This window comes from Ambystoma mexicanum, chromosome 10 (assembly GCF_040938575.1).
Source record: "Ambystoma mexicanum isolate Mex_15411 chromosome 10, UKY_AmexF1_1, whole genome shotgun sequence".
NCBI lineage: Eukaryota > Metazoa > Chordata > Amphibia > Caudata > Ambystomatidae > Ambystoma > Ambystoma mexicanum.
The window spans coordinates 1,691,776,080-1,691,797,803 of record NC_090932.1 but is presented as its reverse complement, the minus strand read 5'-3'; the positions used below and the strand labels follow the sequence as shown (position 1 = coordinate 1,691,797,803).

General features: G+C 44.0%; 1 protein-coding gene across 1 annotated transcript; it reads right to left on the bottom strand.

Moving 5' to 3' along the window:
- Nucleotides 1-6,987: 6,987 nt before the first annotated feature.
- LOC138493104 (myb-related transcription factor, partner of profilin-like) lies at nt 6,988-8,248 on the bottom strand. Its single transcript, XM_069620316.1, has 2 exons — nt 7,828-8,248; nt 6,988-7,424 (listed from the first exon to the last, which is right to left on the bottom strand). The coding sequence occupies exons 1-2, from the start codon at nt 8,246-8,248 to the stop codon at nt 6,988-6,990; spliced, it is 858 nt and encodes a 285-aa protein (XP_069476417.1).
- Between the last annotated feature and the right edge of the window lie 13,476 nt (nt 8,249-21,724).

The following is a 21,724-nucleotide window of genomic DNA, read 5'->3' as shown; positions in this document are numbered from 1 at the left end:
CCACACCACTACCATAACTAACGGCACTGACACCAGACGCGACCCTCAGATTAGGCAGACTCAGAGCCCGCACAGCTCCCTTCATACACCAGGCAAATACTGCACACATAACACTCAGAAATTACAGACTCAGCTCACGTACCACGAAAGTTAGTACACCACACTATCAAAGGAACTCTACCTCATACCACAGGAGTAAGTCTACAATCAATATACCCAGCAGTAATCCCTGCGTCCCTATTAACGATACCACCACACCAAATCTTCGTACCATGCGGCCTCAGAACTCCGGCCATACTCCATACAAGTGTGCTCTCCTCAATGTTAGATCCCTCAATGCCCACGCCATAGAAGTACATGACCTACTTACCTCCAATGACTTAGACATACTGGCCATTACCGAGACATGGCTTCACCAAGCGTCCGGCCCTGCCATCGCTCTAGCCCTACCTACAGGGTATGTCATCATCAGACATGATAGAATGACCAAAACAGGAGGGGGGGTTGCCCTTATACACAAGGGAACCCTACCCATTAGAATCATACCTCATCAAGAGGACGGGAATGTTGACATCCTTTCTATCAAACTAGCACCATCACCTAACTGTACTATTAATATCCATACTATCTACAGTCCACCTGGCCCCTCCACCTACTTCCAAGGCCAAATTAACCACCTCGTAGGAAACAACATTAAGAAATCCACGAAGTCACTCCTCTTAGGAGACTTAAACTTAGGACTCAACGACCTCAAGGACCATGCTGCCCTATCTCTAGCCAAGGACCTCCACAACCTAGGATTCTCCCAAAAAATCGTAGCGCCCACTCACACCAAAGGGCACACCCTAGACTGGATCTCTGACCACAACTGTGACATAGTAATCACCGCCAACACCAGCCTCCCGTGGACAGACCATAACCTCATCCTATTCGATATCCCCTGCACTGTAAGCAGTAGAATGCCCACCAAAGCTGCGGCTACTCTAGCCAGAAGTGCCAAAAAACTCACAGCAGCTAATATCAGTGCACTACTCAATGTGCCCTGTCTAAAGCCCCCTTTCTCATCAGACCCTAATACACTCGCTGAAATATTTAAAGACTCTATCACAAGGGCAGTCAACACTGCCGCCCCCTTAGAAAGCAAAAAAGAGAAAAAATCCTTCCATCCAACTCTTGGTTCTCAGAGGATCTCCAAGCAATGCGCACAGACAAACGCCAAGCGCTCAAGAACTGGCAACGTAATCCCTGCGACAACACAAAAGATATATTCAAAACCATAGCCAAAAAATACAAAGAGGCCATCTTCCGAGCCAAATCCGAAGCCTACAACCAACGCATAACAGCGGCCAACTCTCAATCTAAAGAGCTATTCTGTATCTTTAAAGAACTAACCATACCGCCCACTTGCCCAGACGAAATCATCAAGTACGAGGCCTGGTGCACAGGCATACAAACAGCCATGCTAGAAAAAATAAACCTCGTCCAAAAAAAGATATTACACCACTACAACTCCTTACCTAAGCAAAGTCCACACGCACACATGAAACATAGTGTCAAAGCCAACAACATACCTAAGTTCACTTTCACCGAAATCACCAAAACTGAGGTCATCAACATCCTCAAACATCTCAAACCCTCACTCTGTAAGGGTGACATATGCCCCCCAAAAATCATCAAAGAATGTGCTGAGCAGCTCGCTCCTCTCCTCACTGCGTTCATCAACGCATCATTTAGGTCAGGCATAGTCCCAGACACCCTCAAGGAGGCCTGGGTGCGCCCCCTCCTAAACAAAACCAAACTTGACCCCGCGAACCCTAACAACTATCGCCCCATAACCACAGTCCCATTCCTTCTAAAATTACTTGACAAAGCCGCACATATACAGATCCAACACTACCTAGAATCCAACGCAATTCTAGGCAAAAGGCAATCTGGATTCCGTAAGGGACACAGAACTGAAACCGTCCTTCTAGACCTAAAAAATGAAATTACTAACATCCTCGACAAGGGCAAGCCTGCCCTCCTCCTCCTCCTCGACCTATCAGCAGCATTTGACCTAGTAGATCACGACACTCTCACCAATCATCTAACACAAGCAGCACTCTTTTCTAAGGACGCGGCCTCATGGGTAACTTCCTTCCTACAAGGCAGAGCTATGAAAGTCTTCTCCAACACAGCTCATGCTGCGCCATCCATCATCCACTGTGGGGTTCCTCAAGGCTCCTGCATGGCCCCTACGCTATACAACCTCTTTACTAAGCCCCTATTCGACAAACTGGACGCTATGGGGATCACTTACACGAACTACGCTGACGACACGCAGATACTCCTGCCCCTGACTGGTAACTATCATCAAGACTCCACCTCCCTCCAACTAATCTACTCCACATTACAAGCCTGGATGGCCACCAACGGACTCTGCTTGAATGGGGACAAAACTGAAATCCTCATCTTAGGCCAGAAGCCCACCCTTGCCAACCTCAACCCACTTTACACTAACTTTAGCATAGACAACTGCACTATCCCAGTCCTATCATCAGTTAAAACACTAGGAGTTCACATAGATGCCACCCTATCTATGGATAAACAAGTAAGCGCAATCGTCTCGGCATCGGCATTGAGCACTAAACTCATCAATGCTATAAAACCGTTCCTAACAAAAGAAAACTGCCTGTCCATCGCAAGAGCCACAACTGGAGCCAAACTGGACTACTGCAACGCGCTCCTAGCCGGCACCTCCAAGAACAACCTAGCAAGGCTCCAAACCACCCAAAATAATGCTCTTAGAGCAGCACTCAGCCTACCTAAAAGAGAGCTAATCACCCTAGCCAGGAAAGCCGTTCATTGGCTCCCAGTCAAGGATAGGATTGCTTTCAAAATCCTGACCACAACGCATAAATGCATCAACCTCACAGCACCATCCTACCTAGCTGACACACTGTCTAGATCCCAATCCACAAGACCCACCTGATCCACATACGCCAACCGACTCACCATTCCACGCATCAATAGATCCAAGGCAGGAGGTATAGGCTTCTCCTACCTGGCACCTAAGCTTTGGAACGCACTGCCCACCAACCTCAGAGCAGAATCATCCCTCATCTCCTTTCGGAAACAACTTAAAACTGCTCTCTTCAACTAACTTGTGCACCTGACCACCTCTGTGTTCTCTATGTACATGTACTTAAGCATAACCATTGCCCAATGTAACCAAGGGTACAACTGCGTGTAACTAAGTTTAAGAAACACTGTAACCAGCGCCACGATGCCTTCGGTCTGATGTGCGCTTAACAAATGTGAATAAATAAATAAATAGTATTGTGTTGGGAGAACTACCCTCGAATATGCAGACTTATTGGTCAGTTTTAAAACAAACAACGGCGGTTCAAAACATGCGAACATGAAACATCTTCACTGTTTTGATTTAGACATATTAATACAAAAACGTGTACTGAGACGCAAAATTCGCCAAGCTCGGACAGCTGACAAAGGAATATGTGCGTCAATGATAAAGGCTGCCAAACAAAGGTACAAAAATTGGATTAAAACACACAAATGTCTAATGTTACAAAGAGACTCAGAGCGAATGCTGGAAAGCCTTCAAAATAAGAACACTAGAGTCTTTTGGAACATCATTAATGATACACAAGCCCCCCAGGCTGCTCTACAAGCATCTATGGTTTCAGAAGCAGTGTGGACATATAAAGGGAATACACGACCAACAGATTTGAATGTTCCAATTGTTACAAAATGGGCTTTAACATTTCCCAAAGACATATATTGTATGAATAATCATTAAAGCAAATAACTCACATGCACCTGGGCCAGACGGCTTGACAAATTTCATGATCAAACAACTCCCGGAGTTATGGGCAGACGTCTATGTGGCCCTCTTCCATAGAGTAAACGATCAGCGTCAGACGCCAAACTCATGGAAATCTGCCGTAATTGTGCCAGTGTTTAAAAAGGGTGATAGAACTTGCCCTAAAAACTATCGACCGGTTGCCTTACTTGACGTTTTGGGGAAGATTTATGCAACTATGTTACAACTCAAACTAGTAAAATGGGCCACACTGTCGAATCATGCTGATGTTAGACAGACTGGATTTGTCAAACAGGTTGGTTGTTCGCTGAACCTGTTGCTGCTGAATCTATTGAAAATGGAGACGATAAGATCACAAACTACGATATATCTCGCCTTCATTGACTTTTCCTATGCATTCGATACGATTGATAAGCGATTGCTATGGAATAAAATGCGTGCTTGGGGTTACCCGGAAGATCTATTGGCTGCAATAAAAGAACTGCACACTGGAACCTCAATTAGAGTATGCTTGGATCAAACTGGAACCCTGTCATCATTGATTAAAACATTTAAGGGAGTTAAACAAGGCTGTCCCCTGTCAACTGCCATATTTAGCATGTTTATATCGGACATTGGTAGTTCCATCGAGCCAGTAAAGTCCTTTCCCCCAAAGATGCACAGATCACATCTAAGTTGGCTTCTTTACATAGACGACCTCATATTGTTGGACTTAACACCAATTGGACTGCAAAGAAACATCAACGCAGTTCAACAATATGTGGTCGAAAATCGTCTGCTTATCAACACAAAGAAATGTGAAATCCTTGTCCTTAAAAATCTCAAAGGTGGAACAAGTCTGACAAAGAGATCATCCTGGTTTATGGGGCACGAAAAATTGCTGATATCATCTAGTGTAAAATATCTTGGCATGACCGTTAGTTCCTGTCTTAATGACGGTCCATGGATAACGGTGACAAAACGCAAATGTAAACAACTGGCGAATCAAGCCCTAGTGTTAAAAAAGATTTGGAAGGTTTTCTCTCAAAGTGGTTTTGCGATTTTATCAACAAAAGGTAATACCAATACTAACGTACGGGGCAGAAAATGCTCTGGGTTGCTCATGCGAAGTGTGGTCCTCGCTTGAGAACATCTTTTGGACCAAAGTGCTGGGATTACCGAAAGGAACATCGACGGCCTCCATTCGATATGAACTATCACTAATTTCTATCCACGCACGAGTATGTTGGAATTTATTGTCGTTATATCGGAAAACAAAAGCATGCAAACAAATTCTGCAATTTGAAATCTTCCATAGTGCTACTTCGTCAGCCCCAGGCGTAATGGCAATGTGGCTGAAACATTGCGAAAATTTGATGGCAGGATATGACATTAATCCAGAGCTGCTTCAAGGTAATCCGGAAGCAGCGAAAACAAAAATTTGGCGTGCGACTGGGAGTCGACATGCTCTCAAAGGGGGGCTTTCTAGATGCTGAGTGAGGTGCCACCTGAGGCTCGAGCATTTAACACCATGCAAAAATACATTGAACTATTCCCAGACCCAAACGCTAGAAGGTTGTTTATGAGTCTTCGGCTTAACATGTTCAAAACTGAAGAATGTTTGAGAGCATGGTCAGTCAATGCAAATTTAAACCCGATGTGTCGATGTTGTACACAGGAACTTGAAACTCTAAAACATTTGGTACTATTTTGTACTAATTTACGAACAGAAAGAACTCGATACCTGGGTCTTTGGAGTGAGTGTCATCCGTCTCTCAATGCTGAAGAGTGGTGGTAACAAATGTTCAACGGACTAGACATGAAATTGGTGTTGCCACTGACACACTTCTTGGCGATAATTGAAAACCGTCTACTGACCTAAGTTTATCATAGTCGTTGTGTGACATGTTAAAATGCATTTAGAGTTCAAGATTGTGTAAATGTAAAAACACACTGAAGGAAATACTGTGAGTTGGTAAAGAATGTAAAGTGATGTAATGAGTAATAATGAATGGTTTTATTTTAAAGGTTTGTATGTAAACCAATACAATAAAAAGAAATTAAAAAAAAGAAATTGCTTGCTGGTGATGGAGGATATCCCTTGAAGCTGTGGCTACTTACCCCTGTGCGGAACCCGCAGAACAGCCATGAAGAGGAGTAAAATCGGGTACACACCCGTACCCGAGTTGTGATTGAGCAGACCTTTGGCCTGTTGAAGGCGCGGTTCCGCTGCCTATGCAGGTCTGGTGGAGAACTCCTTTATAGGCCTGAGAAGGTGGCAAAGATCAGTATGGCCTGTGTCATTCTGCACAACATGTGCGTTCGGAGAAATATACCACTGCCACCTGACATTGACATGCATGCACTGGGTGAGGATGATGAGGATGGAGACGGAGGTGAAGCAGCACCCCTGCCAGTACGTGATGCACAGGATGGCCATGCACCACGCCAATCACTGATTCACGAATTCTTCTGAACCACAGGGACTTTGATAGACATGTGTCAGTGACACACTGGGTCCATGTGGACATACACACAGGGAATGTTGGGATTTGGGCACTGAACACTGTCATACATTAAATGGATACACACAAAATGAACAATGTCCAGGCATTATGTTTCTTCTCACAACGGGTGTATTGGTTAAAACTGCAAAAATGTGACAACCCCCCTCAAGCCCCAGTGAACTCCCAAACCCCCCAATCAACTCCCCCAAATACTCCCATTCACCCCCAACTCCATGTGACCCACTCCCATTGTCCTCCCACACTATTTGCGGGACTTCTTGCTGTCCGGGGGCAGCATTTCGGTGTGCCTCGCACTCCTTCTGGTAGGACGCACAGGGCTGGTGGGGGCAGAGGAAGCAGGTGTGGTGGCTGATGAGGTGTCGGTGGGAATTTCCACACCTGCAGCAAGTCGTGGCTGCTACATGTGCAGCAGGAGGGATGTTAGTACCTGTGTTATGGCCCTCAGACAGTCTTGCATCAGCACTGCCGAGGCATTCACTGTGGCTGTGTTGGCTGTAACGGCGGCTGTGGTCCCCGCTATGGCTGCGGCTATCTCCCGCCTGGTATCCTCGCCATCCGCTATGTATTGCTGCAGGAGCTCCAACATCGACTCCTGTCGGGCCTCCACCCTCACCAGCCATGAGGGTGTTGGTGGGAGCAGGAGTGGTGGGGGTGCTGTCACAGGGCCTCATTTTCAGTTCTGTCCTCAAGGGAGGGGCTCAGTTCTGAATCATGCAGGCAGGGATCAGCACTGCTGTAGGTGGGTGAGGGCTGAGTTTGGGGCGGGGGGGTGGACACGGGGCCTGGGGTGGGTGTACATGTCACTTCCGTGACTCCTTCCTGGTCCACATTTTCCGCAAAGTCATCTTCAGTGGTGGCCAGTGCTTCTAGGGACTCCCCTTGCACTGCTGTGGGTGTGGGCAGCTGGGTCTCAACAGTATCAGGCACACTGGCTGTAGCTGTTGTCAGCTGGGTCTCGACTGTGTCAGGCACACTGGCTGTAGGTGTGGGCTGCGAGCCTGCCCTGGAGATGGTGGTGTCGGTAGCCCTTAGCTGTGGGCGGGACGTGGATGCCCTCGCGGTGGTATCTTGGCTGGCATCTTCTCCATCGGTGCCTGGGGGGATAGAAGAGATGCAGGGCATCAGTGATGGTGTTACATGCCAGAAGCATACTATGGTGCTGTTCATTATTTATTTCATCATGCATTCATGTCTTATGGGTGTGTCACACAGGGTAGTCTGAGGGGGCATTTTGGCATTTGTTGCATGGCATGTGGCATGCCGTTGTATTGGGGTTTGTGTGATGTATTACATGGGCACGGTCCATGTGTGTTGGCTGTGTGTTGATAATGGGATTGGCACTCAGCATGCATTTCTGTGTGACAGGGTTTGGCCCTCCATATGGACTTGGATATGTTCATGTGGGTGTTGGGACATGCATTGCCTTGCCTAGACTCTCTTCCACATAACTTGTGCTACGTCATGCTTTCCCCTACAGGGATATGCAGGGTCACTCACCTCCTTCTGGTGATGTTGCCGCACCCGTCTCCATCTCCCCAAATCCCTCGATTGACTCCGGACTGATGAAGGTGCTTGCCGTCTCCTCCCAGGTAGTCAGTTTGGCTGGAGAGTGTGGACCCCTGCCTGTGGCCATGGCCTCCCTCCTGTTGCTCGCAAGGATGTTGCGGACCCTGACGCGGAGGTCATCCCACCTCTTCATGCAATCCTTGACACTCCGTGGGGTGGTTCCAACAGCAGAGACCTTGCGGGCTACCTCCTGCCAGATTCCCTTCTTCCGCTGCTGCACCTCACGCTTCAGGTTCTGTGATTTGATAACGTCAGCATGTGCAGCAAGGGTGTCCGCAAGCCTGTTTAATTCAGCGTCTGAAAAGCACTGTTTCCGCAGGCGGGGGGTGGTTTTATGGGTTGCCTTAGACATTGTGAAAGTTTTGCCACTGAGCTCTACAGGAAACGACTGGTGGTTTGGGAGGATTGCAATGGATTGTGTTTTTAAAGATGGCCGCCGGCGCATTTCCCATTCCGACGCGATGACGTTACTTCCGGGTCTGGTATTACGAGCCCGGTATTAGCATGTTGTTATTACCGGGTCGGTATTAAGGGGTTCCTCTTAGGCGGTGGCGGTATCGGTGGGTGCCGTGATGGCGTTGTCGGGGGATTGGAGGGCCTTTAGCAGCATGCCGGTATGGCCATTACCGGCATGAGAGTTCGCGCATGCTTGCGCACTCAAAATCACCCGCTATTAGCGGCGTCATACGAGCACGGACCCGCTCGTACCTCCATGCCGGTAATGACCCCGTTTTTACCGCGCTACTCGTAATGAGGCCCTATGTGATTCGATTGGTTGGCTTCTTGCTAACTAACCTTGTATATTTGACAGGTCATCAAGACATGCACCAGATGGGTAGTTGTGGAGAGAGGTCCATGCACTGTCTTCTATTCATTAATAAAGTTACTATCCATCATTCCTCGGCCCTGAGCCCAGGCAATCTCTTTGTATTTGGCCTTGTGTGGAAAATAGTGTTCCATGTGTGCTTTTATGGAGTAACACAGTTGTCCTTATCTATTTGCAACATGTTTTATACAATGTAGTTCAACAAGTGCTCATATTTAGTATTTAAACAACATTGTATTTGATGTATGTCCGCGGATCGGACTTGTTGGTGCAGGTAATCCTTTGATCTACAGGTCAAACATAGGACATGGTCTCATTACATGACCCAAACATTTAGCCTACGGGCAGTTTAGACATTAACATATTGTAAAGGTCAGGACAGCTAAGGTTACAAGCAAGAGAACATTGTCCACCATTTTAGAATACAGAGTGAATTTGAGAGTAAAGTCAAAATGGCGGACGGACCCAAAATGGCGGCTAAGTCAATCTAAGGTCAGAACTTCGCAACGCAGATTTCTTCGCAGAGCGACTGGGCTTAGGCCAATATACACGATGAAGGAGGCACAAAATGATATCCCGTTTAACAAACCCTCGTTTTGGTGTAAGCCAAGCGCTAAACTACTTCTAGTCACTTTACGAGTAACTCCACGTCTCAATGTCCATACATCCTGAATCACTATCGGAGATATCAATTGCCATAAGGTCAGATACTAAAATTTCTTTCAACACAAATTCATTGGAGATCTTCTCTAGGGCGTATATCTTGTGCCCTAATGCACCCATCGCTTGTGCACAACATCCTCCTAACATCGAACATATACCGGGAAGCAGAATACCTAAAATAATCAGCAAGACCGAAAGTAGCTTCCATCCCCACGATCGTAGGAGGTCCCAGAACCAAGCACTAAGATCTCAGTGTCCCTCGGGAACATGCACTTCTGAACTGAGAACATGCAGTTTTTGAATCGCCCTAAAGATTGTTGGGGAGGAATCTGGCACGAAAACACAGCAAGCGGACCCTACCAATTTACATACCCCACCACGTTCAGCCAGGATGACATCTAATGCCATCCAGTTCTGAAGTGCCACTAATCTTATTGCTTTCTGTTCTAACGTCATATTATAGAGTATGTCAGTGGTCCGGTTGATGGTCCTCTCCAGTAATCTCGCTAGTCTCCTGATATCTTCTGAGTTCAGTATTTTCCCCCAAAATGGCACAAAGGATTTAGCTACAAGGCCCAGAACTTGTGCTGAAGTATCGCCATTCTCGTCCCATTGTGGACGAGCTTTTGATATTTCTATAGTGCTAGCAATGAATACCCCAGGTAACAGAATCCCTAAATAACAAGTTCCTTGCCAATCCCTGGGTAACCATGGAAATGCTACATTACTGCAAAGTAGACAGGTTCTCCTACATACAAAGGTCTGTCCTCACTAGTCGAATTTGCAACGTTGGCGCAACCCTTAAAATCACCCATTGACTGAGCACCATTCCTTTGTATGCACAAAGAAACTGAATCGGGGCTATGGTGAACAGTATAGGAAGGTGGCATGGCATCCCTATTGCCTATAGGAGCCATCTTAAAAGAGATCAAAGATTGGAAAGGACGGGACAGTCTGTCAGAAGGCCTAATAGAAGCCCCCGAGATGCTATCGTTCCATCGGCCAACGAATAGTGCTCTAAGAGAAGCATAGCAAGCAGTTGTCAAAGGTAAAGGATGAATATACCAAGCCAGCCCCTTATCCCCATGTTGCAGTAAATGTGAGCAAACCCAACAGTTGGACCTATTAAGAATGGTGTGTGTAGCATTCATGATGAGTAATAAAGTATTGTTGTGGTAACTCTGTCTGTGCTGAGAGTCTCTAGGAGATAAAGTGTGCAGATGCACAAAAGGAGTAGAAACAGTGGGTACATTTTAAGTGGGTAAAACATTTTCAAACGGATGTACTTCTTCCAAATACCAGAATCCTAAGGCAATGATTATTGTAAAACCAATCAACATTATCACTAAACAACAATATGTTTTTGGGGCCCACGCATCTGAATGTTCATTCCCGTAGCTGGCCACACAGTCTCTTACCTGTTCCGTATGAGCGGGAGCGGATGCAGGCATTGTTCTTTAAACAATTTGCACCCATTTATTTTGCTGGCGACCTCCAGGCCGAATGTCTTCTTAGTCCTTTCACAAACCCTAGCCAACAGAATCCCCTTCTACACAAATGATCGGGCCAAAAAGGCAAGCCCTTGATGACTCTTTCTTCTTCGAAGGCACAGCCGAACCATGCAGAAGGTCTATTTCCTTGGACGCAGATCGTACCTTGCAACTCCTGGCACTGAATGATCTGTGAACAACGTGTTGTCTCTTCCCGATGGAAGCGACGAATCAAGAGCGAGGTCTGATTCAAGATCCGGAACAAATTTAAAAGACGAAGCTGTTAGAGAGTGTGGAGGCAAAATGGCTGTTTCCCCAGGCCCCACGGGCTCAGGGAGAGTCTCTGATGCACTCTCGATGCTGTTTACTGCTTTGTGATCGTAGGTTGCAGTACTGGTGAGGGGTTCTGTATCTTCTGTAGCGTATGGCACAGGATGTGGAATTTTCTTGATATGCGACGGGTGGATCCAATTCTTCTTTCCTGCTACCCACACCGCCATCTTTGTGCCCAGGAGGACTTGATGCGGGCCCCGCCAACGAGGTGCAAGTCAAGAGGATCGCTCAAATGCTCTCGTAAGGACCCAGTCACCCGGCCGTATGCTGTGGCCGGGGCCCTCGTATTTCACAGGTGAAGCCTCTCGCACCTGGTGATAAATCAAATACAGATTTTTAGTTAACTGGCCACAATAATCAGAAAGAAGTACATTTTTGACCTTGCGCAAAGAACGGGGTCTTGGGAGATTCCAAATATTAGCTGGCCTACCCATGACTACCTCAAAGGGAGAGAGCCCAGTCTTAGTTTAAGGGGTCATCCTCATGGACAATAATATGATCGGTAAGGCATCCGGCCATTTTAATTTGGTGCCGGCACACGTTTTAGCGAGCTTGTTTTTGATGATGCTGTTGTGTCTTTCTACAATCCAGCACTCTGTGCGTGTCTGGCCGAATTGAACCGTTTATCGATCTGTGATCCCGCGCATATCTGCAGAATTCCAACAGCGATAAAATGTGGACCATTGTCCAACCAGATGACTCTTGGCAAACCAAATCTTGGAAATATTCCTTCAGCATGGTCTTTGCCGTGGTCATGGCTGTGGCATCTTTGACGGGAAAAGCTTCAACCCATTTGCTAAAGGCACAAATGACAACTAATACATACTTAAAATTATAACAACGCTCCATTTCGATAAAGTCAAAATGGATCACCTCAAAAGGGACAGAAGGTGGACCAAAACTACCCCTAGGAGTTGATGTGCCCTTCCCCACATTGTGCTGTAAACAAATCATACTTCCCTGAACTCATCGTTCAGCTACTTTAGGGATTTTATCATTTACCCACACATTTTGCAACATTTTGGTGACCTTACGAGCACAAATATGGGTGGGACCATGAGCCATAACAACCATCATCATAACATACGCATCAGGCAATACTCATTTCCCTTCAACCTTGTCCACCCAACACCCATCATCATCCAATTTTGCAAAGCCCTCGGCCCATTTCTGAGATTCCTCTAACGTGGCATCAGCTTGAATGTTCTTTATGGAATCAATACCCTCTTCCAAAGTACAGACATTTGTGACTTCCCTTAAAGTATACATTTCTGAAGAGAGATGAGTGGCAGTCTGTTTGGCTATCTGGTCAGTGAAAGCGTTCCCTTTTCCTAAATTGTCTAAAACCTTCTGATGCGCTGCGCATTTCATAATAGCTAACTGAGTAGGGAGTGCAAGCGCTGAGAGTAACCGTACTATCAAGGAGCCATGCTGAATTTTAGTACCATGTGAAGTCGGGAAACCACTTTCTGCCCAAAGTCTGCCGAAGTTGTGAACCACCCCAAAGGCATACTGACTGTCAGTATATATATTTACTGTAAGCCCTTCGGAAAGTTCACAAGCTCGGGTCAATGCTATAATCTCGGCGGCCTGCGCATAGTTATGCGTGATTCTTTTGGTCTCCATGACCGTGCTCAATGTGGTGATTGCATAAGCAGCTGTAGATGTACCATCTGGGAGTTTGAAGCAGGAGCCATCACAAAACAGCTCCCTTTGTAGATTGTTCAAGGGAGTATCTTTTAAATCGATTCTGCCTTTGGTCTCTTGATCTGTGGTGTAGAGACAGTCATGTGACTCTTCGTCACTGCAAGCAGTACCTTGCGGGAAAGGTAAAAGTTCAGCCGGATTAAGAACACAACATCTCTGAATTTTGATGTGCGGTGCAAACAAGATCAATTCGTATCTCGTTAATCGTGCGGAGGTGAGATGTTGCGTTTGTGTTCTGTTTAATAGAACATCTACAGAGTGAGGTACCATCAGGGTTAAAGCATGGCCTAGGACCATTCCCTCGCTCTGTTTAACAGATGCAGCAGCAGCAGTTACAGCTCTCAAACATTTTGGCAAAGCACATGCGACAGGATCAAGGGCGGAAGAAAAGTAACCACACAGCCTATTCTTCCCTCCATGTTCCTGCGTTAATACAGCCAATGCACATCCATCACATTCATGCACCTACAACACAAAGGCCTTTTCGTAGTTTGGTGTGCCCAAAACTGGTGCCGAGCACAATGCAGTCTTGAGCAGATCAAATGCTTGCTGGTGTTCCAAGTTCCACGGCAATGGCGAAGAAATAACCTTCTTCGTCAAGGCCAACATTGGTTTAATCACTAGTGAGAAATTGGGAATCCACTGCCTACAGTAAGAAGCCATTCCTATCAAGGCTCTAACTTATTTCTGCGTATTTGGGATAGAAATGCTAGAAATTATTTTTATCCGTTCAGGCGTCAACCTTCTTCCCTCCTTTGACAGGAGATAGCCTAAAGAGGCGACCTCATGTCGACAATATTGCAATTTTTTAGGCAAAGCTTTGTGTCTATGTTGCGCTAGGTGAATAAGCAACAACACGGTGCCCTCCTTACAAGCGTTCTCTGAGTCAGCAGCTAAGAGTAAATCGTCTACATACTGAAGCAGTGTACAAGTAGAGGGCAACTCAAGGGTATCGAGCTGCTCTTTCAAAGCCCTGCTATAGATGCTAGGACTTTCTGTGTAACCTTGCAGTGCACACGTGAAGGTAAACGAGCGTCCCCCTAAGGTGAACACGAACAAGTATCTACTGTCCTTATGTATAGGGATACTAAAGAAAGAGTTCTTTAGATCTGCAACACTAAAGTAAGTAGCTGAAGCCGGAATCATGGTCAATATGGTTGTCACATCAGGCACAATAGGAAATTGTGGAGCAACAATTTTATTAATAGCATGCAAATCAATAATGAAACGGAAGGGAATTGCATTATCGCCTTTTTTGTACACGGGCAAAATCAGACTATTGCACAAACTACCTGCAATTTCCTCAATCACCCCTCGATGCAAAAAATCGGAGACGATGAATTTCAAAGCTTGCTCACCTTCAACCGAGATCTTATACTGGGGAATACGTGGCAACTTCACTCCATGTTTCTTTTTTAAATTTATTTATTTATTTTTTATTTTATTGTTGTTTTGATCAGTAAAACCTGACCTTTCAACATATCATTACAAATTTAGAGAAACATTTTTTTTTACCTTTTTTTTTGTTTTTTTACAAACAATAATTCATGGTAAAACAATAATTCATAATAAAATACCATCAGTTTTTATACAATTGTTACGTAAATCACTCTCAACATTATTCAACATGATATAAATACATTTATCACACCACTCTTGCTTGAGCTTTCATGGTTTGAGTTTCGATGATTTTAGACACAATTGGGACATACTTCAGTCGCAAGATAATTCGACATGATTTGCGTACAGTTGTCACATCTCTTCCACTTTACATCATTAATCTCCGGTAACCTAATTTTCAATGAGTTTAGATAGTTCACGATCGCAAACCTTATTTGTTTTGAGTGTCCTCCAAATAATATTGTCCATAATTCATCATGCATGATCACCGTCTTGTTAATCAAGTGCTTAAAATAAATTATTCTTGTTGATAAAAGGCTAACACATTCTACCACCAAATGTTTCATCGTTTCCACCTGTTGATGACAAAATCGATAGGTTTGAGCAGATGTCTTCTTCCATCTAAACAAAATCTCTCTTGTAGGCCAAATGTTCAATCTGAAGCGCATGAAATCAGTACGATGTGTAGGATTCGGGGATTGTTTTAGATAATTTTCTAATTGACCTTGTGCTTTTAAGGCAAATGGATTTGACCCGAATTTAATTATTTTCATGCACGCATCACGGGTTTTGATCCAATCGGATTCCCATAATTTGGTTTTGGCTTTATTGGGATTTTCGATAAGCAAGATTTCAGAGACATCTGCTCCTTTCAAAGAATTTTCTAGCACATGTACGCCATTTCTTTGGAAAGATGTCATCTGATAACAATAAATAGCTAGATATGATGTCAAGTAGCCCATTAGTGCTGTCTTTCAAGATGCATTTTCTATATAATAGACAAAGCTTCCATTTATACGCAGCGTAGAGGGATGTAAGCCCCAATTCGTGTCTAATGATTGAAATAGACTCAGAATTTGGAAGCATGAGCGATCTTTTCCAAAACTTGCTTTCATATTTAACCCAGTATGTATATGAATGACATATCTCCACTTCAGACCCATACAGGATAGTGGGCACATATTTTTGCTTATAAAATGTGATCATAGGGTCAATGGTAAATTTGCAATATTTTGCCCGGATTATTCGTAGTTGGGATAACGCACTCAAATGTTTTAGTTGCAAATGATGTTCCTGCGTTTTATCGGGCAATTGACTAGCAACACAGACCCCCAAGTAGATGTATGATCTTACAAGCAGCAGGTCGTTGCCTTGAAGTTGCCAGTGACATGTTTTTTGACCTTTGTTAACACCAAATTGCATTATTTGTTTTTTTTTAGTATTAATGCTAATACAATTATGTTTAGCATATGTATCCAATGCATTTAGCATATTACATAGGCCAATAGGTGTTTTGGACAGTAATACCATGTCAACGGCGTACAAAAGCCACTTTATGGTTACGCCTTGCAATTTAGGTGGATCAACAATCAGCCCCTCAATGCTGGAGCCAAAATCTAGAAGAAAGTAATTAAACAAGGCGGACGCTAACAAGCATCCTTGTTTCAGAACCCGAGTGGTCTGTATGGGTTCAGACAAAAGGCCCTCGTTGTTCAGGCGAATGGAAATTGAGGTGTTTGAGTGTAATTGAATGATCCATTTAAGTATATACCATGGGCACCTTAGATCCATCAATTTCTTAAATAACAATTCCCTTGGGACAAGTTCAAAAGCTGCCCTAAAATCAACAAAGGCCATATAAATTGGTTGATTGCATTGTCTATTCAAGTAAATAATAGCCTTTAAAGTAATCAAGTTGATGGCAGTGCCTAACCCAGGGACAAACCCTGTTTGAAAGGGGTCTCTATGATTCAGTTGGTTTAGCCAGCGATTAAACTCACCCAAGATCAGGTGGGCAAAGATTTTTCCCGGACAGTCCAGCAAGGCAATAGGTCTATAAAACGCTGGGTTTGTCCTATTACCTTTCTTAAATATGGGGAGAATAATAGATGTTTTCCAATTCGCGGGCACTAGACCTGTCAACATAATGTGGTTGAACATATAAAATAAAATGTCCGACCACAAATGTTTATTTTGTTTAATCATGGCATTATGTAGCACATCTGGTCCAGCAGCTCTGGATACACTCAATTTTGATATGAGAAACAGTATATCCTCGCGATCAAAATTAACATTATGATTCGCTGTGATGGTGGCCCAGGTTATACCAAGATCTAAAAAAGGTGAAGTGTATATATTACCATAGAAATCATTTCAAGATTCTTGGGAGATGGAATTCACCTGCAGTGAATGTTGGTTTTTAAACGCGGTGTTGTTTAACAAAGCCCATATGCCTGCAGATGACTTGAGGATGATTTGTTTCAACATTGCCTCCCCATCGAGTTGGTATTGGGAGGCACGCCGATGTCTAATCCAGTTTTTATACTCCCTTTTTATTTGTTTGATCTGTTCTTGATTAGACCCTGGGACAAGAGTGTACCTATTAGATAGCTTCTTGACATGCCTTCTTAGTTTGTTTTTCTTGTATTTTACTTCTAAGTCAAAAGCATGATGATGTTCCTTGTAGATCTTTTAGGACAAGCCCTCCGTATTGAAAAGCGCTGGATGGCATGTACATAGCAACCACTAAGACATTCATTGTCACCAGCATATTGTTCCCACAAGGAATCTCTGAGATGGTATAGTTTCCTCTGAGTCCATTTTAATCGATTACCAGCATTGTTAATCTGTAGGTTAGACACATTCATATTCTGCTGAAGTTTCTTCGTTTCAGGCCAATCATAGTTCAAATGTAATAGACTATGATCACTCAAAATAGTTGGTTTAATGGAGAACATAGTTATAGTATTCAAAAGATTAGTATTAACAAAGATATAATCCAACGTTACATGGCTATTAGCATTGTGCCATGTAGGTTTAGGAGGAACATCCCCATGTATTGAACCGTTAACCATTACAAAATTGCGATCAGCCATTAGGGTTAAACAGCGACGTTCATCAGACATGGGACTCAAATGTTTGGGAGCTAAGAGATGAAGATTCAAATCCCCCATTATGAACGTCTTGGTGATAGAGACATCAAATGATAATTGATCAAGGATCATAGTCAGAGTTTCAAAAAATACCTTTGAGGATATATGTTTTTTCCCCCAATAGATGTTTACCATGGCACAGAAGGTTTCTCCAACATGGAGCTTCACATACTGGAAGCAGGGTGACGGTGACCTATGCCAAATGATTTCAATATTCTTATTCTTTCGGAAGGCCATAAGGAGCCCAGCCATGGGGCGTCCCTTCACCGGCTCAATGGCTGGTACCACAAAGATATTGTACTGATCCCATGTAGGTGTATCACAAAGCCAAGTCTCCTGGAACACTATTATATCAAACTGAAGGAGGTCCTTGTTTCCATTATTAATAAAATGTCTATGACCTCTAGTGTTCCATGAGAGAAGACTAACTGATTCCATCTTCTGGGATGGTTACGATCTCGGATTATCACTGTCAGAGGTCCTTGCATCATAAGTAGTTCCTACCTCCGATGTCGTGGAGGTTACGTTATCACCATACGTTCGACTTTTAGGATGTTGAATGTTGGTTTGTTTCTGATCCTCATGAATCACATCTTGTGTTAATGAGAAACCCAAATTATAAAATGCAGTTCGAGCCAGCCACAACGTGTTTAGTACCACTCTTGATTGTACGTGTAAACGAGCTTCTGTTAGATCTTGGTCATTAATAAATTCAACCATACCAATATCAGCTGATGTTATATCTTCAAGTGCGGTAATATCAGCACAGATATTCAAAAGGCTAGCTCGATTGAGGTCATAAGTGGGAAATGGATGACCACGACATTTTATACGAAGGCGATGGTGATTTTTAAATTGAGCATTACCAAGATGCCTAGACGACCCTGAAATATGTTCACTCTGTTGTCTCATGGAGAGCATGATAGAGGATGATGAACCCCTATTTCCCACAACCACACGCTCCTGTGAAGTAATTTTTTGTAATTTTTTAGGTCCGAGTAACAAGGGTTCAGTACAGGGTATGTCCCTTTGAAAATCCTGGGTGGATAGATCGATTTTATTCAGTGAGCCCTGATTAATTGACCTAATAGTTTGCGTAAGAGCTTCTTTTTCTTTGGAGTATCTTGCGGACGAAGCTAGTATCTCCTCACGCAGATCTTGTAGTACCATATCAGAGTGAGGTACTTGTGTTTTAGCTTCTTGCAAATGGGTGATGTTTATTTGTTTAACCTTATTCTCAGTAGGTGGAACAATGTAACGCTGTACAAGAGCCTCATTGACTTTAGTCTGTTTGTCAAATGAGGCTCGTAGTTCAGCACATAAGTCTTGTAAGATATCACCAGTAGTATTTGAAGCATTTTCAAAAGTAACAGCAGATTTAACTCGGTCACCACATAAACTTTTGGTCGACGTCCGATTTTCAACAGATGGTGGTTGAGGACCCCCTAGGGTTACAGACTGAGATGTAATAGCCCCACTTTGAGTCTGATTACCCTGATATAATGGATTTAGGGATGAATTTGTTACACTGTCAAGTAAATCATCAAGTGGTTGATATTTTAAAGCTTCTTGTCTAGTCAGCTGATTTTCAATATCTGCGCTCAATTTTCGTTTTTTCCTGGCAGATGTCACAAATCTGGCGGCTTTTTTTGCTTTTAATTTAGTATTAGTATTGCCAAGTGATTGACGCTTTATCGGTTCTGGTTCAACTAGGGTTTGACTCAGGATGGTCACGGGATGAGCTTTCAAATTACTAAACATTGGCGCAAATGTTACACCTTGTACTTTCGGGGTTATCCCCATCGTCATAGCAAGAGCTGACTGCGTAGAAGCTTCTTGAATTGGAAGCAGAGTACCCTGATCTTTCAGGACTGCTTCAGAGAGATTGATAGGCATTAGTTGAACTCCATCATCCAGGATGGTAGTTGGAGCAGATTTTATATTAGGTATTAAATTTAACGGCAAATCTACCATCACATCTGGTGCGTGACTTATGTTTGTTTGTATGGATTGATTTGTCATCTTATGTATAGTAGAACCAGATAATAATATGCGTGCCTTCTGTTCTTTTTTAAGGAGCTTGTGGAGCATATGTAGCTCGCTATTCTGGTACCGCATCTTTTCGTCTAATGATTCATAGAGCTTGGCCAAAGACAATAAGGCGGTGTTCATGGCACTCAATGTATTGTTTAAAGCCGGTGCCTCAGGAAAAGAAAACCTGTTTTCTTTAAATGGCATCTGACTATCACGAATGAAATATGGGTGGCTAGTGTCAGGTTCTATAAACCTGGTACGTCTAGGTGTTAGAGCTACGAAAGATGTATTTGAGATTAATGAAGGAGATTTGTCAAATAATACCGGAGATTTGTATAAGTCAGGATTCTCGGACTCAGCTGGTAAAGTGGAATTTAGTTTTTGAACATGGTTTATGCATTCACTTGTATGAACATGCGAGTGATCAGCCAATTGGATCAGGTCGCCCGTATTTGAGCAAACATACATTATGTCAGGTGTTTCAGATTCATGAGGACTGGACGCTAGAATAGATGCTAAAGTATCATCTCCAAATTCACCCACCGCTGTTAGTTTAGCATATTTAGTTCGTAATAACTGCTGAGCTCCAACAGAGCACAATGGCACAGGGGGGGTTCATTCGATTTAGCCGCGGCGGTGAATGCTGCTTGTGATGTGCATATTTCGCCTGATGTATAGGCTAATGCAATTGTAGCATCTGCTACTTCTGTTCCTACATGTTTTGGTAGAACACCGGTAGAGTATGCTTTAGGCTCAATTACATCCTTCTCTGAATTAATACTTGAAGTCACTAAGTTTGTCACGGACTCCTTAGAGGCAAGATTTAGGGGCAATGGGACCCTGGGCAAAGCTGTGTTAGGACAGACCGCCTGATGACCAATGGCCGTCTCAGACACATTAGAACAAATCACCTCGTGAACCCTAGCTAACTCTGTCGCCGAGGGAATGATTATTGACGGCAGAGTTGTCTCCGTTTGTAAGGGCATTGATGAAATCTTTTCGGTCCCCGCAGCATCTGCTGTACAATAGAAACGAATATCCACATTAAGGGAGATCGCTCGTTTCCTCTCTTTAGTTTCTTTACTTCTTTTAGTAATTAGGGTCTTTTTAGTCAAAGGGGGCACCAGGTGATACGTGTTAGCTACAGACTCAGGCATTCCCGTTTTTAACGAGTTGATTTGACGTAACATAGAGAAAGGTTGAAGAAATCTACAGCAAAGAACACAGGTGTATTATAATTAAAAAGAAAAAAAAAAAACAAAAACAAAAATGAAATGAAACACGGCAAACAACAAATCTTACTTTGGAACCTGAACCCGCTAGACAGCGAGACAGCAATACACTTAGCAATTCACTTGTGCAATTCGCGCGCGCATTCGCGCATGCGCGGTGTTTTTAAAGAATACTGCGGGATTTGCGTGATGGGCGGGTTCGGTTAGCTAAGCAGAAAGAAACAAAAAAAAAAAAAAAAATGGGTCACAGTCTAGATTTAAAAAAAAAAAAAAAACTCTTCAGTTCGCAGCCCAAAAAACAACTCTGGCTGCGCCTACCCAATAGGATCAGTCCATCAAAGGCAGAAGGGCGTGTCCAGCAGGTCTCGGCAGGGCAGGCGAATCTGTTCAGCAAGAATCCTCTGGCAACCCGGCAAGACACAGCGAGACAGCAATACACTTAGCAATTCACTTGTGCAATTCGCGCGCGCATTCGCGCATGCGCGGTGTTTTTAAAGAATACTGCGGGATTTGCGTGATGGGCGGGTTCGGTTAGCCAATAGGATCAGTCCATCAAAGGCAGTAGGGCGTGTCCAGCAGGTCTCGGCGGGGCAGGCGAATCTGTTCAGCAAGAATCAGCAAGAATCCTCTGGCAATCCTCTGGCAACCCGGCAAGACACAGCGAGACAGCAATACACTTAGCAAATCACTTGTGCAATTCGCGCCATGTTTCAAAATAATTTTAACGGGCTCAATTTGCAAAACACAGACATAATTGTCGTCAATTGCCCACAGATACTCCGGAACATCACTAAATTCCGGCAGCAAAGGTCTAGTCAAGAATTGAGAGAACGAAAGTTGCTGTGGTAAAATCGTCAAACGCACTCCGTCAGAAGAACAATGAATTACCGCATTTAATTCCTTCAACAGATTCAACCCCAACAAATTCTCTCCACAATTTGTGGTCAAAAGGAATGGACAGTGGTCCATAAATGGACCCAAAGAAATAGG